Genomic DNA, 19,749 nt, shown 5'->3' with positions numbered 1-19,749 from the left:
CAGCTCACTGCATGCAGCCTCAGACCATTCTCTACCCCACCCTCAAGGTCAGAGGCCCCCTCCTTCCCTTCCTATTCTGTCTATAATAAACCCATTTACTCCTACCTGTGCCAGAACTATTTCTTGATAAATGGATAGGCTGGCCCTGGGGGAGAGCGCAGTGAAAGTAGATTCTGCACAGTGGGGAGCCGAGGAAGGAGTTGGAATATGAACACCTCTGGACTGAAACAGTCAGAACCTCCACTGCGCTCTGGCCACTCAGTACACACAGACGTGGTGGACTTTATGTGTCCTGGAATGGAGCGTATATAAATTTTTTGTAGTATGTTTGTTTCTCATTCAGCATAGGCTGTGGCATCCATTTAAAATCATTTTAATTACAGTTGTTTGTTTATTTGTTGGGGGTCAGGGAGGTGCCACCTTATGTGTGTGGCAGTCAGGGCACACTTTGAGGAGCTGGTTCTCAGCCACCATCTGGACCCTCATATACTCGGGTCATCGTGACCTACTGCCCACTTATTAAAATCACCATGGTTTAAATGATATAGCTTCAGTTCACGCTCAGCAGCTAGTTTGTGGCAGGCTGGCTCAAAACCAGCTCTGCTGTTCTCCCCGGGACCCAAGCTGATAGAGCCTCCTCCACTGGCTTTCTGCCATGTCCCCAGCAGGAGGCAGACGAGCGCCTTAGACAAGCTTCTGCCCGGAGGTGAACTTTCTCCTCCGCTCTGGCTTTGACCAGGGCAAGCCGTGGGGCTGCCACGCCTCCTGCCGCGTACAGGAAGGGCAGAGGTAGTAACAAGGGTCTCTGTTCTCTCCCTCTGCAGGCAGCGTGCCAGCCCACCCTCAGGAGGACTGCTCAGGAATGCCCCGTGCGCACATCTCTGGACCTGGAGCTGGACCTGCAGGCCTCCCTGACCCGCCAGAGCCGCCTCAACGACGAGCTACAGGCCCTGAGAGGCTTACGGCAGAAGCTGGAGGAGCTGAAAGCTCAGGGAGAGACCGACCTTCCCCCGGGCGTGCTGGAGGATGAGCGATTCCAGAAGCTTCTGAAGCAAGCTGAGAAGCAGGTACAGAGCTCTGGAGGGGCTGCTGTGGATGCATCCTTGGGGGTGGGCGGCACCTGGGGGGAGGTTCCCAACCTCGGCATCTTCCCATCGATGCCTTTACTAGGGCGCGGGGCCTGGCCTCCCCACCATCATAGTGTCTTTCGAAATATTGCTTAGTAGTGGTTGTGGCACCAGCTGCAAATGATAGCGCCAACCCCCAGGCCGCTCTGCAGTCTCCTGATAGGAAGGGGGCAGCTCCGCTCCCAGCGTCTCCCCAAATGGTACAGTGTTTACATCTCAGCACTTTGCAGATTCATTCGCCACAGCAGTTATAAATTCATTGCTAATTTTAATGTTTCTAAACGTTCACTTTCCTGCCTCGAAGAAGATTACATTTCACTTAATGGTGTGCATTTGCTTTTCACCCTAAAAACATGTTTAGAAAATAAGATTAAATCACCAAGTAAATAAATAATTTGGGTTTTGTTTTCTCATCTGTTTGTCTGTTTGTTTTGAGGCATCTTAGTATTTAGCCCTGGCTGTCTGGAACTTGCTATGTAGACCAAGCTGTCCTCAAAGAGATTCACCTGCCTCTGTCTACAGAATGTTGGGATTAAAAGCAAGTGCTATCACACACAGGTTGCATTGAGAGGGGTTTTTATGGTTTTGGTTTGGGGTTTTGTTTGTTTGCTTCTCACTGAATAGCTCATGCTGATCTTCAATTATGCCTTCAATCCCAGCACTTGGAAAGCAGAGGCAGGGGGATCTCTGTGAGTTCAGCACCAGCCTGGTCTGCATAGTGGGTTCCAGGACAGCCAGGTCTACATAATGAGACCCTGTCTCAAAACAAAACAAAAAATAGAACATGTAACCACCCTGTCTCAGCCTCACAAGTGCTGTGATTACAGGCGTGCACCATCCTGCCCAGCAAAACTCGAATATTTTAAAACGATTGTTTCTAATGTGAGACATAAATATTACTGAATCTGCCTGAGTATAATATTGATTTATTCTTAGGGTTAGGATTTATGTCTTTGCTTAGCAATCTGTATTCATTTCTACTCTAATCTTCAAATAGAGCTTTTCATACAGCTGCTATGTTACAAGTGCTTAAACATTATTTTCTTTTAGCATGGTCCTTTGGGTAGGAATCTGAAGTACAGAAGATACAACCTTGAAGTGTCTGATAGAAAAGGATCCCCATAACAAATGTGTGTTTTGAACTGAAAGGCTTGGGCCCACCTGGTGGCAGTGTTGAAAAGCAACTGGACCACAAGAGCATTAACCTCCTCAGCCAAAGACCTCAGCATAAAGAAGCTGCAGAAGGCGGAGGTCCAGCTGGGGGAGGGGAGTCATGGGGCCCTTGAAAGGCCTTCTTCCAAATGAGCCTCCTCGCTACACACGCACATCCCCCCAGTTCTTTCCTGCCTCCATGTGTGGGTTCACATGCAACAGAGCCACCGGCTGGACCTGAAACCCTGAGCCAGAGGCAACCTGCTTCCCTCGCAGGTGTCCTCTCAGGGGTTTGCCACAGCAACAAAAAGTGACTAAGAGTGTGTTGATGAGGACAGAACAGTCCAGACAAATTTGAAATTTAACAGATTCATTCAATGCCTTAAACATTTTATGTTCACGATTTAGACAAATATCTAGGAAGATACAAGAACTAATGAAGAAAGGAGATTGAAAAATCCTCTATCTCTTAAAGAAACGGCAGCAGAAACTTAAAATCTACCCATGAAGGAACATCAAGTTTGTATATAAGTTTCACCAAATTTTTAAAGAATAGATTGCCTCAATTTCATACACTGACCATGCCACACTTAATCTATGCAGCTGAATCCCCAATTCTAAAAGCAGATAATATTATCAAAAAGGAGAAACACAGGCCGATTCCACTATGACTGCAAAACTCCTAACTAAAATTCCAGTAAGCGGACTCTACTATTGTATTTTTTTAAAAGCACGTTTCTTTTACTATATGGAACTGTGGGAGGATTTTTTTAATATTAAAATTTTTATTTGTGTACTAACCTAACAGACTTCAGAGTAACTATTAGTCAACTTGTTGGGTACAAGCAAATACAAAAAAAAAAACAACAAAAAAAAAAACAGTGGACATTAATATTTAAAACTCTTAGTATGCTAGAAGAAGGTAAGACACTTGTTAACCCAGTGAAAAATAACAAGAAGCAGAGATGTGATCCCACAAAGTCATTGCTTTAAAATCAGCCGAGTGTGATGTGCAAGCCTTTAATCCCAGCACTTCAGGTGGACAGGGAGGTGAATCTCTGTGACCTGGAGGCCAGCGTGGTCTCTGTAGTAGCTCCAGGCCAGCCAGGGCTGTAGGGTGAGGCCCTGTCTCAACAAACAAACAAAACAACAGAATAACAACAACCAAAGCAAAGTCTCTTAGTCGGTGTTTGGTTGCTGTGAAGAGACGTTCAACATTGTGGCAGTGAGTGTGCAGCAGGAAGTCACTAGAGCAGTAACTAAAAACTACATCCTGATCCAGAGGCCCAAAGACTGGGCCTGGTGCGGAACTCTGAAACCTCAAAGCCCACCCCGAGCTCCACACTTCCTCCAACAAGGCCACACCGCCTCGTCATTCTTATTCTTTCAGTTTCACTCCCTGGTGACTAAGCATTCAAATCTAAGAGCCTGTGGGGACCATTCTCATTCAAACCACCACAGAGACATCCAACACTCTTCAACATTGTATTAGTAACTGTAGTCAGTACCATAAAGAAAGCCAAATTACTGAAAAGAAGGAAAGCTGTTGGTATTGGCAGGTAGCATAGATGGCTACATTAGGAAGAAACTCTGAGTCAGAAAAAAAAAGGAGAAACTGACGTACTCTTACAGAGAGTAAGAGTAAGATGGGTAGGTAAAGCAAGGTGAGCAATAGAGAGCAATGCCATCTGTTCTGCCTCTGTCTGCGTGAGTTACTCTGCACAGCTATGGCTGGCGTGACAGAGAACGCCTTAGAGGAGGAAGGTCACGTTTTGGCTCATTGCTAGGCAGTGGTTGCATGGTCCCTGCACTTAAGCGGAGCGTGCTGCTTATGGGAGCATGGGGTTGGGAGACTCTTCTCATGGCAGAGAGCAAGGGCTCATGGTCGAGCTCTGACCTTTAGGGCACCACCCCCGCCACCAAGGTCACACCACCCTAAACTTTAACATGTGAGCTCTGAGGGAAGTTTTCTGTTTAACCCATGAGGTGCCTTATGTACCAGCCAGAAACAACTAGAAAACTTAAGTGCCAACGTTTAGAACATTATCAATGGACAGTATCGAGTAGTAAATCTGATAAGCGTGGTAGAGAAAATCGCAAACATAACAGTGATAAGAAAAGCACCTACAGAAATACGCCACACTCACATGAAACAGGGTTTAAGATGCCTTTCTGTAAAGGGCCAGTTACCAAATATGTTCAACTCTGGGGCCATCATGTGGTCTAAGTCACCATTACATGGCTCTGCAACCACAAAAGCAACCACAAAGAACTGTAAGGAAGAGCTAAAGAGATAGCTCAGAGGTTAGGAGTGCTTCCTGCTCTTCAAGAGGACCCGAGTTCAGCTCCTAGCACCCATATAGGCAGCTTACAACTGCCTGTGACTAAGCTTGGGGTGGGGCAAGCCTGGTTCCTGTGACCCACACGGGCCCTGTCACTCAGTGTATGTGCCCACCAATAGACATGTGCATACACGTAATCAAAAACTAAAATGCTATAATAAAAAAATTGTAAATACATGGCTATGGCAGTATTCTAACATAACTTCACTGAAAAAATTGATGGCAGACCATAATTTATCAGTTACTAATACAGAAGAATTAGTATTACACAAGTGATGGAGCGGTCCATTTCCAAGCAGAATGCCTATTTGCTTTGTCATGGATGTTGAAGAAAATTCTGAAGAAGAAGAACAAGGCACAGGATTCACCCTACAGAGGTCAAGATTTATTAAAATAGTCAAGAATAGTTCAATAGTGTGAGATTCGGACAAGGCAAGAGACTAGTCATGGTATTAAATCAGTAGTTCTCAACTTTCCAAATGCTGCAACACTTTAATACAATTTCTCATGTTGTGGTGACCCCCCCCCAACCATAACATTATTTTCATTGCTACTTCATAACTAACTTTGCTGCTGTTAGGAATCACGATGTAAATAAACCTGTTTTTTCTGATGGTCTTAGGTGACCCCTGTGGAAGGGTCATTTGACCCACAGGTTGAGAATGCTGTTTATTTACATAGAGCCAGGACAGGCACCCTTGTGTGTAGAGCACTGCTGTGCGGTGGTACAGGAGACATGTCAGAGGACAGAGGGCGGGAATGCACTGGGGGTGTGGCTGAATGACAGAGCATTTTCATGGTGTGCGTGAAGATCTGGGTTTGAATCCAGCACCAGGAAAGAGATCAGCCACACAGAAAATTATGGCATTGTATCTCTGCTTGGCGTGTGTGGTATTTTGAATAATAGCCCTCCTTGCTCAATCATCAAGGAGTAACACTATTTCAGAAGGATTAGGAGGTGTGGCCTTGTCGCACTGCGTGTGGTCTTGTTGGAGGGAGTGTGCCACTGGAGATGGGCTTTAAGGTTTGGAAAGTTTGTACCAGGCCTAGTCTTTCTCCACCTATGGATCAAGATATAGCTCTTAGCTCCTTCTCCAGCACAGTCCCTGCCTGCCACCATGCTCGCTGCCGTGACGATAATGGACCAAGCCTCTGAAACTGTAAGCCAGCCCCCGATGAAATGCTCTATCTAATAGGATTTAGTCACGGTGTCTCTTCACAGCAGTAGGACAGTGGCTGAGACGGCATGGAAACGTAAACTCCAGACAGTGTGGACGTAAACATAGAAAAGGAAAGCTGGAAACAGTAAGAAATAGGACACTTCTGTTCATGTTGTGGTTGCGTTCGTTTCTCCTCTACCTGTTCTGTGCACTACCTAGTTGGAGATGAGGCAGGGCAAGGTAATTGTCGGGCATCTTGAAGGCCTGAATAGAGTGGAGCCCTGGGGGGCTTCTGAGAGGTGCTATGTGGAAAGGGTGGTGTTGAAGAGTGGTGTGCGATGACTGTGTCTCCCCAGTGTCCAGGGTAGGAGGCTCCTTCGAAGCCCAAAGGTCAGGCATGATCCCGCGTAACAGTTATACTGGCACGCATAACCAGAAGCGCTGGCTGATGTCAGAACACGGTGGGGGCTCCTTTTGGAAGTTTCGGAGTCACAAGGCGCTGTTTTCCAATGCTCATAAGTTGTGTTTCACTGTATGGTTCTCTGGGGTTTCTCCTGTTGGTGGAGGATTGGGAATTTGGAGGGCATCAGGGTGATTTGTCTTCCTCCACACCCATAAAACCCTTGGATTTGTCCATTGTCCAGTGGTTGGAAAATGGAGGAAGTATAAAACCCAACAGCCAAAGGATTCAGAACCTTGAGCCTAGTTAAGTCTTGTAATGCAAATGTTCTCTCTTGTTGCCGTCAGCCTAGCTATAGACTTCGGGGGTCTCACGCAGACACACCTCTGCTTTTTCCGTGTCACAGCGCCCCGTGAGTCCACCCCTCCCTGGTGACAGTTTCTACGGGCTCGATAAAGCGTGCTAGTCTTTTCAGTGTGCTGGTAGTTTTGCTTGGCCCTGCCCACTCTGAGACTCCTTCATCTATTCATGTCAGAAGAGGCATGCGGCTGAATGATGAGACCCTGACAGGTGGGGCTGCTGGCCCTGGGGTTAGGCATGGCTGTGGCCTGAGCGCCCACAGTTCACCCTGTGCCTGGCGACCCTGCGACAAGCTCCAGGAGTATCAGTCGTGAATACCCCTAGCGTCCTTGTGCAAAGCCAGGTGTTGCACTTGTCCGCCAGTTCTCTCGCGTTCCTCTGAAGTGGGACGTTCTGTTGCCTTGTTGCCAGCCTCTCCAGATGGCACATCTGGGAAAGTAATGGCAGTGAGAGGGCAAGAGTGGCCATTTAGCTTGCCCAGGAACCAGTGCCTGAGAGCCCCCGTTTGTTTGGTTTCCCCTGCATCATGCCCTTGTCTACTATGCAGTTCCTAGAAATGTCAGGCAGCCCCACACACATAATGTGAAACTGAGGTGACGCCATAGTGAGCGATCTCTGAAGACTTGTCACCTGGCGTAACGTTTGGTGTAAAAGATAATCCCACTTACATCTCCCTATTACTGGCATTTTATTATCTGTATCACAATTCCTTTGTGACAGTGGGTACAGGGGATGCACGTGGCTGCTGTGTGCCCACTGTGCGCTCGGCACCCGTAGCCATACAGGCGCTCCTTGCATCTCACAGGCCTTGTGTAGTCTCAGCTCAGCCCGTAGCTGAGTGTGGTTCCCTTGCAGTTAACTACCACTGCATTACATGTGTTTTGCTCACAGAACAGGTCCTGTGCAACATACAAGGTGATGGTCACGTTTAGAAGACAAAATGTGATCCGTGGCACTCAGAACTGCCTGGAACCCTGGAGACCAGTCAGTCCTCTCCTGTTTCGATTTTAAAACTCAAGGAGGGGCTGAGGGTGGGGTGTGCTTGCCTAGAGTGCCTGAGGCCCTGGGCTCAACCCCAAGTCCTGCATAACATGGGACATGAAGGTGCACACCTGTAACCCCAGCACTGAGGAGATGAAGGCCGGAGGACCAGAAGGTCCAAGGTTATCCTCTGCTCCGTAACAAGTTTAAGGCCAGCCTGGGCTACACCTGGTCTTAATAAAACAAGAATTCCCAAGAGTCAAGACAAGAGTTATAGCTCAATGGTCAAGCACTCGCCTAACACATGAGAGGCCCTGGGCACCTTGCCATACTGTAGGGGGAGAAAGTCAAAGATGTAATTAATGGCCAGGATCTCGTGTGCTCCGCCAGGCTTCCCTTTCCAGCTTTGGAAACTTATCTTAAAGTTGAACACCTTACCACTCTCCTCATACTTTATCTCAGCATCAATCTGTGGTCGTTTCGCTCTTAAGTGATGGCTAGCATGTGTCTGTCTCCTTGGTGTCTGATGGTGGCCACAGTCACAGGCACATACATGGAATGCCATTATCTCAACAGAATCCTGAGCTGCGCTTTCTGATAAGCTTGGTTTCAGAATGGCTTTGCCTCTGAGATCAAGAGGGAAGGAAGGGAAGCTCTGATGATTGGGTTGGAGTCCAAGATAAAGACTACATCCTCCTTGATGGAAGTGGAAATAAATGCAGAGGTCCTAAGGCATGTGCGCCCCCCTGTGGCAGGCCCTGTGGCCTGACGTCCCTCAGAGATCCCACTCCTTAAAGTTGTCACAAGGGCAGTTAAATTGCAACGTGGGTTTTGGAGGACAGACTTTGTCACAGCCGGTGCCAACCCCTCCGCTCACTCTGTCGCTGTTCCTTCTGCCTTGTGACAGCTTTACAGCAGCCAGCAGCGCAGGGCTCCACAGGCACATTTATACTGCTTTAAAAATGACTTGAGTCCTGAGCACAGGGAGGTTTATCTTTATTTTTACCAACTGTGTGGGTGGATAAACTATCTGTATTGCGTACTTTTTTCCCCTACAACTGAAGTTTGTAATAAATAGCTCTAAAAATCCAGACTGTTCAGCTGTGGACCTTTCGTTACGGCTGCAGAAGTGATATTTCTGCTGCTCCCTCTTCACCTTCTCACCCACTGGGCAGTGTGCACATGACCACAGCAGCCTGTTCATATACACACACAAATCACACACACATACACACACATACACACAGACCTTTCATTTCCACCGTTTTCTGTGGTGCTGGGGCCCTGTGAGATTTTCATCAGGTCATCATAATGTACCCAACAGTGACCCTGCTGGTGGTCATGAAAACTGCCTCCTGGAGAAGCAGAGGCTTATGGCGGCAGCAGGCCCTGGATCTGCTTTCTCCTCAGCTCTCAGGGTCGTCCTCCACAGCTCTCCTTGTTGGTGATAGGAATCCTCTTTTACAGCTTACAACAAAAGCCAAACGTTAATGTCCTGGGGTTGTACTTCCCCAGGAAGCAGAGCGAGAAGCTGAGGACTGTAAATGAAGACTGTGCGCTCCTTGTTTTATCAGGCGCCTTAGCATGGCTATACTTGAGTCACTGGACCTCTGCAGGTCAGGCTCCCATCGTGTAAACTGAACTGATCGCCTGACCACCCCCTTCCAGAGTCTGAAATATAGAAAGCGGCCAGTTGTGATTCAGAGGAGAGGCAGGGGTGGGCTGAGGGAGGACTCTGTTCTTCCAAAGAAGCCAGAAATTTCCCTTTCTTCCTCAGATTGTCTCCCTGATGTCAAGATGCCAAAGTCGGACTACACTTAAAACATCCCAGAGATATTAATATACTATTATGTCTTGTTCTCCTCGAGTGCCCCGGGTGCTCTCATGTGGGGGAAGCGGAGAGTCCCTTAACGGCTGTTGAGGAAGCCCAGGCCTTGAGGAGACTCCATGAATAGAGAAAGGTGGCTGGTAGTCCAGAAATGGACTAAAAGATAACAAGAAGCCATCCCACTGTAGCACTGATGGGGCAATGTGTCTGTCACTCTCTGTGAAATGAGCAGGAGCCCATCACAGTCCCAGCATCTTCCTCAGCTGCTGCCTGATCAGCTCCACTTGCCCAGGCCAGGGAGACTAGGAAGGAAGTGCCCCTGGATGGAAAGACACCAAAGTTTGCCCTTGGAATTCCTCCTTGTAACGCAGCTTTAAAAAAAAAAAAAATCAGCCCACAAACCATTAATTAATGGTCAATTACCGTTAAGTAGGAAACTGGAGCTGAAGGACTCGTGATCCCGGGTGTTGTAGTGACTGTGCCGCGGTCACTCGTTACACTCCCCATCTCTCAGTGTGCCACATTCAACTGTATTCGGTCAAGTGGAGCACAGGCACACTCCACGTTAGAGTGACAGTCGGGACGAGGAGGGGCTCAGCAGTTATAATGCTGTCCGCCAAACACCCATCTGACTTAGGATCCCCAGCAGGATCCAGCAGGAGAGGCCTGTGTGTGTGTGTGTGTGTGTGTGTGTGCGTGTGCGTGTGCGTGTGCGTGTGTGCATGTGCGTGTGTGTGTGTGTGTGTGTGTGTGTGTGTGTGCACGCGCGCGCGCTTTGCGTGCGTGTAGAAGAATAGTATGGCGAACCCCTTCTGTCCAATTTTGCTACCAACTAAACGCACCCCAACTGTTTTTTCTCTTTCTGTCCCCACCTTGTTTGTCTTTTTGCTAGTGGTGACTGCTGTGCTGTTCTTTGGGTTTATTGGTAGGGTGTGGAGAGCTTGAGCTCCGTAGCCCAGGCGGGCCTTAAATTGATGGCAGTTCTCCTGCTTCAGCCTTCAAAGTAGTTGAATTATAGGCATGAGCTACCTCGTCTGGTTTCTTATTTATCCATTCATTTGTTGGTTGTTTTTCACAATGCTCCTATATAAGTTACCCTTCCAAGGCACTGTGCCTGGCTCCTGGAAATACCTTTTTAAATGTTAAGTTGAAAAAATCTTAACCAGAGGAAACATTATTATTCCTTTTAATTTTTATATTTATTACACTCTCTACTCTCTTCTACTGTTTTGTTTTTCATTCATTAACTTCAACTTGTTCACAGCTCTGCCCTGCGTTAGCCTACAGGAATGTAACAGGAATGGCGAGCCACTGAGATAGCAGGCTGAGTGTTGGCTCAGGGGCCGAGTGATTTGTGGCTATTAGTTCATTTCAACCCTAAACAACACTCTTTGAAGTGCTTACAAAGAAACTAAGGCCCACGGCTAGCCAGGCTGTTTGCCCAGGCTCATAGCTAGAAAGCGGTCAAAAGGGAATTTGAAACCAGAAGGTGGTGTGCCAGGGTCTACCATCTTCACCAACATCAGCTGTTCCTACTGATGGCAGTCAATACCCATATGCTAGCGAGGTGGCCAAGTGCATGAAATGTGGAAGCAGCCGCCAATGAGTGGGATTATTGGTCCATTTGTGTTAAAATATAGATAATACAAGATCTGTGTGTCACCAGCAGTAACACAGAATGTGCATCCTACTCAGCACTGTGACTCCAGGAGGTCCTAAGAGGGTGTGGGCACTGAGAGTGTCCAACTATTACATTATCTGTGTCCCTTCACCTGCAGCAGGCCACGTGGTGAGCTCCTGCGTGAGGGTCTCCCGAGCTCTCCATAGGTGCCATTGCTTAATAGGTGCTATTGAAGCTTTTTAACTGGCTAACACGGGGAAAGGGGGCTGGGAAGGCAGGAAAGAGTTTGCCAGTGTGTTTGCCAAAATGGTACCGGTTCACTTTCTGGGAAAGAATGCTTGCTAGGAGTTTTCAGTTTTATGTTTTCGCTGGCACTGTCTTGGTTTGGTTTTTGTTTTTGAGACCTTTTTGTGTTGAGACCTTTTCCACATGTAAAACCTGAAATGTGACTAAAATGAGCTCGGCCCTGGGTCACACAGTGCCTCCTGCCCTTGGCATGAGCTGAGCATGTGGGCGTTGTCCCTTGCGGCCCAGCAAAAGACACCCTTGCCTGCCTGGCTTGGCCTCCCCGCTTAGCCTAGCAGCACGTCACCAGGTTTCAATTGTTATGTCTTGGGCCAGGCTGAGCAGACGAAAGAAGAGCAGAAGCAAGACCTGAACGCAGAGAAGCTGATGAGGCAGGTGGCCAAGGACGTGTGCCGGCTGCGGGAGCAGGGCCAGAAGGTGCCTCGGCAGGTGCAGTCCTTCAGGTAAGCCGGCTTCGCGGGGCCAGCCGTGTGGCGTCCCCCTGTGTGTGGGAATCCACCTCAGGACTAAGTGAGTGTCACCAGGGTCTTTCCCTGGTTTGAATAGAGTTCTGCAATGTACTCTATCCTGAGGTGACACCCACTGGTAGGCTCCAGACATAACAGAGCCTGTCTCCCAGGAACTCAGGACCGCTGAGGGTCCTGAGTTCCTGGGAGACAGGCTCTGTTATATTACGAATGTATCTAGGATATAGACATTGTAAATCTTTGGGGGGCTTTGTTCACTCATTTTCTGAACACTCCTGGGGTACCGTTCTCCCTCCCCCCACGCCTTGCACTGTGCTCATCTCTACAGCACAGCACAAGAACACATGCTTCCTGCTTCTGCAGAGAACCTCCAGTCTGGGAGGACAGAGTTCCAAAGCCACTGCGGTGCCATGTAGAGCTGTTACAGGTTAAGAGGGATTCTGGGAGCAGATAGGAAGAATCTGTGTAGGCCAGCTAAGCAGGGCAGCTCAAAGGAAGCCATCATGGGAGTCTGTGCTGGAAGGATTCCACCAGACCTCCAGGCACCGGCTGTGTCGGGTGTGAGGGACAGAGCCACTCAGCCCCAGAGGTCAGGCTCAGCCCAGCTGCAGCAGAGCTGGCTCAGGCGAGCTTACTGGGCACAGCGGGGCTCACACCCTACAGGGCCACGCTGATAAATTTCAGGCGTGGCTTTGGGTGCTGAGGGGCCAGGCCTCCGAGTAGGAATACTATGGGGGAATGGTGGAGAGTGGGCCTGAGCGAGGAGAGCGGTGACAGTGAGGACTGCCTTAGACAGCTTGGGTTAAACAAGCCATCAGACACCCAGGGAACTCCAGCCAGCGGACAGTCAGAAAGCAAGCCTTAAAGTGAGGGTTATCACAGAGAGATGGAAAGGAAGAGCCTGCAGGCTCTGGCCAGTTCCCAGGGTGGAAACAGGAGACACAGCCAAGAAAGTGGGAGAAGGTGGCCAGGAGAGGACACCTGCCCCGTATGGGGGGGGTGGAGGTGGGAATTAACATGTCCCCAAATTATGTGACACAGGCCTCAGAGACCAAACCAGATGGTCAAGTGATAGTAGGGCCACAGAAGAAGGCTCGCCTTAGTTTTGACTTAGATTTTGTATAGAGAAGTCCTTAGAGAGCTTCTAAGCCTGGGCCGGCAAGATGGTTTGACCCAGCCAAGTCTGGTGACCTGAGTTCAGTGCCTGGAGCCCACATGGTGGGAGGAGAAAGCTAATTCCAGTGGGCTGTCCTCTGACATCTCACCCATACCCGCAAACACACACTCATGCTCCCTCTCCCTCCCTCCCACTCTCTCTTCTTTCTCTCCCCGTTTCTCTTCCACACACACATTCTTACACAAATACAGAAATGTAAATGAAAACAGAGAAAGCTTTCAGGTTGTGGAGAGCACTCAGGAGAAAGGCTATTTGGGAGCAGGAAAGGAGGGGCTCCTTGCAGATGGGGAGAGCTTTGAAGGGTGAGGCCTGGCGTTAGGCAGGTGAGACTTGAAGAAGGAGCTGGGGGTGAGGAGTTCTTGGCACCTTCGCTGCAGGGACAGGAAGCTGAGGTGTCACGGGTCCCTTTTATAAAATGAAGGGTTAGGGTTTCCCTGCCCATTGTGCTAGACAGCCACTGCGGTACTTACAGGAAGTACCACTGCTTGGTGCTTTATCTGTGAAGTGGTGACAGGAGCCCTTCCTGCTTGGGCTGCTGCAGCTGCTTCCACAGTAAGCAACGATGTCAGCTGTGGAAAATCTTACAGCTCCCAGTTGTTAAAATCCAAAGTAAAGAATGTATAAACATTCCTGTCCCCGTAAGAAACCGACCTGTCTTGAAGCAAGCCTCATCCCATCAGGACAAAGGGAGATGCAGCCAAAGCCACACCATGTGGGGACCGTGTGACAGCTACAGGAGCCACACATGCTCCTTGATGCCTGCGGTAGCAGCCGGTGGGGATGGAGCCAGGAGCCCAGGGTCCCTGGGTGTCAGGTTGCCAAGCTGAAGCCAGCCAACAAGGCAGGCGCTGTAACGGACCTTGTTGTTAGGTCCTCCCAGGTTTCAGGAGGGCTTGTGGCTCCCAGACATCAGGACCACACTATCCAGCCTTCCCAACATCCTCGGTCATCCTTCAGGCCACTGAGCCAAGCTGAGAGGATGCCTGTGTGTCATAAAATAACTGTCCAGCGTCATGCTTTCACTCGGCCTTTTCTCCCTCTCCTTAGACTTCAGGATGGTGGCTTCTGTAAGGTCTCTAGGAATTTCAGTTCAGAATTTGGCCCTTTTGAACCTTCTCTTACCCTGGCTTAGAAATACCCACACGTAGCCTGAGTGCAGATGTGGAGGGAGGGAATTACTTACTAGCTTTGTAGTGGAATTACAGCCAGAGGGACTACAACATACTACAACCTCTAAAGCAATGAAGACTCAGCCTGGGGAGATGGCTGAGGGGGAGGCCCTTGTTATCATGCCTGATGATCTGAGTTCAAGCCCCAGGATGCATGTGGAGAAGGAGAAGACTGACTCCCATGTGCACCCCTGCACACACAAAGGAAAAATAGCTATAAAAAGAGAAGTTATTAAACATGGGCGCTTCTGATTTTGAGTGTAGTTTCTGGGATTGTGGAGACAGCCCTGGGCTCTCAAGATCATACCTAAACAGTTCTCTCCTTCTGCCCCTCCAGGGAGAAGATAGCCTACTTCACACGCGCGAAGATTAGTATCCCGTCCCTGCCAGCTGATGACGTGTGACCTCGGCTTGCCGGTGCTCCTCACCTGGCCACTTTCCAACAGAGGGTCAAAGACTGAACATTTACTTTGTTGTTGTTTTTTATTTTGTGTTGGGGGCGGGGCTTTCATTTCCTGTAACATAAGTGTCAACTCTTGAAGAACTTTCGTTTCACACCAGTTTCATCAGGTCCATTTGTAAAGTACTTTGAATGTAACTCTTACATGCTTTGAGAAGAAAAAAAAATCACAACAAAAATGGGGTAACCTGGTCCACAAGTGCTGTATGAGTGTGTTAGCACTGAGCTTTGCTACAGAAGGGAACAGTGGTGGCGAGTGCCCGGTGTTCACCTGCTGAGCCGACCGCAGGGGGCAGCCGTCCGGCAGCCCGTGAGGCTGGTGCCCCAGTGCCATGGCGGGCCCCAGAGCAGAAAGCCACACTTGCCATGGAAAGCATGGCTCTGAGTCCACCTAGAGCAGGTGCCCTGGTCCTTCTGTCACCTGTGCCTGACCACCTTGTTTCTGCCCTCTTAAACTCATCTAGTGAAAACAAACGTATGAGATGCCGAGAACAAGAGCGTGAGGAGTAAAGGGCCACCCTTCCCTCGGGGGTCGGGGGGGCAGCACCAGCTACCCAGGCACCACTAAGGGAACTCAGCAAATGCTGAGTGGCCGCTGCTTCCAACACAGACCGGATCTGCAGGGCTCCCTGTCAGGTTCTGGCCCACCCGGGGCCTTGTCCTAGGGGTGAAGACGATGCTGAGAAGCACATGGTTTCCCTAGGCTCTGACGACAGTGCAGGCAGTGCGGAGGGACTCACCATGTTCATTTAGGTGAGAACTGAGGACAGGGCGAATCTTGGTGAGATCAAACTTGCCAGCCAGAAGAGAGGGTATCAAGGTTTCTACGCCCGCCGGAAGTTAGGGAACAGCTGTCATCTTCAGGGGATTCTGTCAGTGAAGCACAGACAGTAGCTGGAAGCAGAAACAGAGGGTGTACCTAAGGGACTCGGTGTGGACCAGATCATTTGATATATATATGTGGTGAGCAAGCAAGCTTAAGATAGAAATTGGTCCAAGTGTTCTGTTCTCTAGCATAGGTCTTAACTTACCAGACCCAGGCACTTCTTTTAAAAAAAAAAAAAAAAAGGCTCAGCATAGCTTTGCCAGCATAAAAGTGTTAAAATACATAGTGTTTAGGTAACTTAAACCGTACTTACTCAGTCTGTCATACTGGAAGAAGCCGTGTTTTGGTGAGCCATCTTATAGAGCAAGCTAAATTATTTTTATTTTTTTAATGCAAAATAATTTTATAGAAATTAAAAGAAGGCAAGAAAAAAAATCTGTTAAAAAAAATGTTATGTTACGCTGGAATCCCTATCCGTAAGGATTTTTATTGTCTTAAATCTATGCATATTTTAGAAAGTTCATTTTCATCAGAATCAAAGTTTATACTCAGCCAGAACTCAGTCAGTTATCAAGTCGTTGTGCCTAAAACATACTCATTTTCCCCCTGAATGTTCTACAGCTCATATCCAACCTCTTAGAAGATGTAACTGGACTCAACACTACGTGGAGCAAAAAAAAAAAAAAAACAGAAAAGTGTTAGTGGCGGGCTGAGTACAGTCCTCCCAGGCTGCCCCGCTTGCCCCCACCCCGGGTGACTGGAGGAAACTGGCATGCCTTCCATTCCTGTCAAGGTCAAATGTCACCAGCAAAGGTTTACTCACTAGAGCTCTAAATGAAGGTCAGCTAGCCAGCAGCATAGTTTGACCCATGAAAATGTTGATAGAATCTTGTTGAGTTGTACTGTGCGATTTTATTTTCTTCATTTATTTATTTACGGTCTTATTTATGTTCTGTTTAATATATAGTTTGGTTCTGGCCATCTTAAATGTTGGGCTTACAAGAGGCTATAATGGAGTATTTACAGCTTTATGATCTTCATCAGATTTATTGCTAACTTTTTGTAATACAAAAAGTCTCAGACGAGTATTAAAGAATAAAGTGTATCTCAGGCTGGTAGTTCACAGTTGTGACTGAGGGGCTTTGGTTTTATTTTACAAAACATGCTCATTTCTAACATAAGAGAAACTCATTCTAATAGAATCCTTTTTCCACACTCTAAAAGTCAGCAATAGTGTTATGTACTTACAGGCAGCTTTTTGTAGGCCTGTCACGTTTGTATTAACCCAAATGATTCAAAAAATGTTTTACTAACTCAATCACAAAACCATATGGACAAATAAAATTTTTAATATTATTAAAAATATTTTTAAAGGTAGAATTTATTCTGCACAGGGTAAATATTTAGCTTTCAAGTTTGGATTATCAAAATATTATTACAGTTTTGTATATGCAACTCAAGTGTTAGAGGTACAAAAAATATTACTTGCCAAGTGGACAAAAGTTAGCTGAGTAGCATTCAAATTAAATACCTTTACTTTTTTGCTATGGATTTATATTGTATTAAATATGAGAAGCTCAGGACTGAACTAGTATTTATCCAGGTTAAATTCTGCATATGTTTCTGTCTTCATTTGTCCTGTCTGTAAAAGTGTGCAAATGTCACACAGATTAACTCCCGTTGCTGCACTTTCCGTGTATTTTTGGATGGAAAAGAAATTCAGTGATTTTTTTTAAACAAAGAATACATATTTCCTAATATTGCATTTTACCGTTGCTTATTGTTCAGTTAATTTCCCTGATTGGCACATATACAAGAATCTACTTGAACCGTGTCCCCAACAAATATAAAACGTTCCATGAAGAACTCCTGCTCAAGCCAGAAATTTGTCTCAAATAGTTCTTGTTTAGACTATATATGTCACGGAAAAATGAGATGGGGTATTTTCATTGCACCAGAGAAACAAGGACTGGCAGGTACGTGGTCCCCCCCTTACACAGCTGGAGCTGGCAGTGTGCTCCGAAAGGGGGCAGCTGTCCCAGGAGGCACTGTGCCCGGAGGCACCAGTCCTGTCCTCTGCCCCAGAGCCGAGGCAGGCAGGACATTCCACCCTGCATCAGCGCACAGAAGCAAGAGCTCTTTTATGTGGCAGCATGCTACCTGAATCCCCAGCATCCAAGATCGCCCTGTTCTGCTCGGAGGCGTGAATGGATGTGTCTGATGGGGGTGGGGGGTGTCCATCTCACCTCCAAGTCCTTTACGGACCAAGCAGGGTTGGGTGGTTTGTTTGGTTCTGTATTTTTTACTCTCATCAGTCGTCGTGCATTTTACATATCCACTGAGACCTAAGCTTCAGGAGGTATCTCAAACACCTGAAAGCGCGTGATCCAAAATCACATCTGTTTCCCAAATGATTCCTCTCCACAAGAAGGGTCCTTTCAGGAATACGGAAGTGCTCATTTACCAGCGCCCTAGATGTGCGCAGGCGCAATCACAGCCTCCTTTAAAAGTTTGACGAAGTTCATGCACACGAATGACTGATTACATTAATAGGTCCTGATTCACTTGGTCTCCAGATAGAAAGCAGAAGGGCTTTAGTCAGTTGTAGAAAGCAATTCTCTGCAGAAGTTAGCCACAAAAGGGAAGGATGCATTTCAGAAAATCAGAAAGCACAGTTAAGTAGGGGTGATTAGAGCAGATCCTACCAAGTCCAGCTGGGGCAAGGGCAGAGAGGCCACTGATCCCTCGGCCTTAGATTTCTGGGTTGGTGTGTCTCAGCTCCAGTTGTTGACAGTGGTCTGGCAGTCCTGTCGCTGCATACTGGCCCGAGGCTGGAGGAGCTGGCCTGGAGCAGGCAGCACAGTGAAGCAGGCACCCTCCTAGCACCAGGCAGAAGCCAGCAAACCAGCCGAGGAACAGGGCCTCCCCAAACTCCCACCTGGGCACGATCTCGGGCACGCTCTCATCCCAGAACTCCTGCACGGTCATGTGGGCCACCCAGCTCACAGGAACCAGGACCATCACGCCCGAGGTCCAGAGCAGGACCCCTCCCGCGATGAGCAGTCGCCTCTTCAGACCCTTCTGTGTCTCTCCAAGCCTCAAGCAGTCCAGGCCACAGCCAGAGGCCAGCAGCCCCAGCAGCCCCAGCCCATTGGACAGGGACATCAAGATCCTGGAGGTCCGCAGCTCGGCTGGCAAGCCCAGGAAGGAGTCGAAGTCCTTGCATTGCCTCCCCACCTCCTCCTGGATGACGCAGGATTTCCAGAGCCCCATGGTCCAGTTTTCCATCTCGTTCAGCTCCAGGTTGAGGTTTTTCCAGTGTGGCAAGTAGTTTGTAAGGCAGGATAACGCCCATCCCAGCAGGGAGAGCAAAAGTGCAGCCAACTGCGCTGCTGTTCGGAAGACTAAGCCCATTAGAACGTGCTGTGAGCCTGAGCCAGCCCCACTCCTGCCCCCAAGCTCGCTGTAAAAAGTGTGACACTTATCACTTGCAGAGCTCAGACATAGTTTTGCATTGTGTGTCTAGGAGGAAGCCTGCCAGGTCTACTATTGTTTGATTCCATGTTGAAAAGGTTTCAAAAGAGGACAGGGAAACGCTGCCGTGAACCAGCAATGCTAAGGTGTGGCCCGGGCTGCGTTTGTGTCCTGTGGGCTGAATTTTGAGAAGAGAACGTTTGCAGGTCAAGCCGTGCTAACCCTCTCATTGTGGTGGCTTACCTGGCTTTCACGTTCCCAGCGTTCCTAACAAGTCGGAGAATTAAGCATGAATGTGAAAAATGTTTAATTGAAGGTTTGGGTTCAGCTCCTCCTGCTTTGTGTTTCGCTAATTACACCTGTAAGATTTTCATCAGCTAAAGAGTTCTCACATTTCAGTGCGTGTGTTAGGATAATACTGGGTGTTACCATCATGGGGGGGGGGCGGAAGAGGTTCAGAGAGAAGTATTTCTTAACCAAATAAATCAATCTTATCAGGGCTCCCTCTAGACTTTAAATCGGGCTGTTTTGAAAAGTCTCTCCGGCTGCACACGCTACAGAGAGCATGAGACAATGCTGAGCAGAATGTCAGGCCTCCCTTATCGCCGAGGCTTTGTGGGCTCACGTGCATAAGCCATGAGCAGTTGTGGATTGGGGGGATTTTAGCTTCTTTGCTGAAATATGCTTTCTAAACTGCAGAAGGGTTAAGCGGTCAGGCCTTTTGTGTCAAAATCGACATCTTTGCTCAACACTCCTCTAGATAGCCCCACATTTGTCATTTTTCAATCCGCAAGTTTTCATTCTGACAAATGAAATGACAGAATCTAGACAACAAGAAAAAAAAATCCCCTTAGAAACTTTTTCTTTTTCTTTTTTTAATTTGAAGCTTCTGAGGGAAG

General features: G+C 48.1%; 2 protein-coding genes across 2 annotated transcripts in view; one reads left to right on the top strand and one right to left on the bottom strand.

Moving 5' to 3' along the window:
• The window catches only part of Wwc2 (WW and C2 domain containing 2), a 175,636-nt gene extending 159,565 nt beyond the window's left edge, over positions 1 to 16,071 (top strand). The window contains exons 21-23 of the mRNA XM_021642456.2: positions 825 to 1,067; positions 11,593 to 11,720; positions 14,428 to 16,071. Of these exons, the coding sequence (XP_021498131.1) occupies positions 825 to 1,067; positions 11,593 to 11,720; positions 14,428 to 14,494 (438 nt within the window). The 3' untranslated portion in view covers positions 14,495 to 16,071. The remainder of the gene's footprint in view (positions 1 to 824; positions 1,068 to 11,592; positions 11,721 to 14,427) is intronic.
• Positions 15,605 to 18,915, bottom strand: Cldn22 (claudin 22). Its single transcript, XM_060381757.1, has one exon. It carries the CDS (start codon positions 18,788 to 18,790, stop codon positions 18,128 to 18,130), a length of 663 nt encoding a protein of 220 aa, XP_060237740.1. The 5' UTR covers positions 18,791 to 18,915; the 3' UTR covers positions 15,605 to 18,127.
• Positions 18,916 to 19,749: the final 834 nt, after the last annotated feature.

Source organism: Meriones unguiculatus, chromosome 4 (assembly GCF_030254825.1).
Source record: "Meriones unguiculatus strain TT.TT164.6M chromosome 4, Bangor_MerUng_6.1, whole genome shotgun sequence".
NCBI lineage: Eukaryota > Metazoa > Chordata > Mammalia > Rodentia > Muridae > Meriones > Meriones unguiculatus.
This window is presented reverse-complemented; position numbering and strand designations above follow the sequence as displayed.

Coding starts and splice junctions, on each gene's coding strand:
- Cldn22 (XM_060381757.1), bottom strand. CDS start 18,790: ATGGGCTTAGTCTTCCGAACAGCAGCGCAGTTGGCTGCACTTTTGCTC.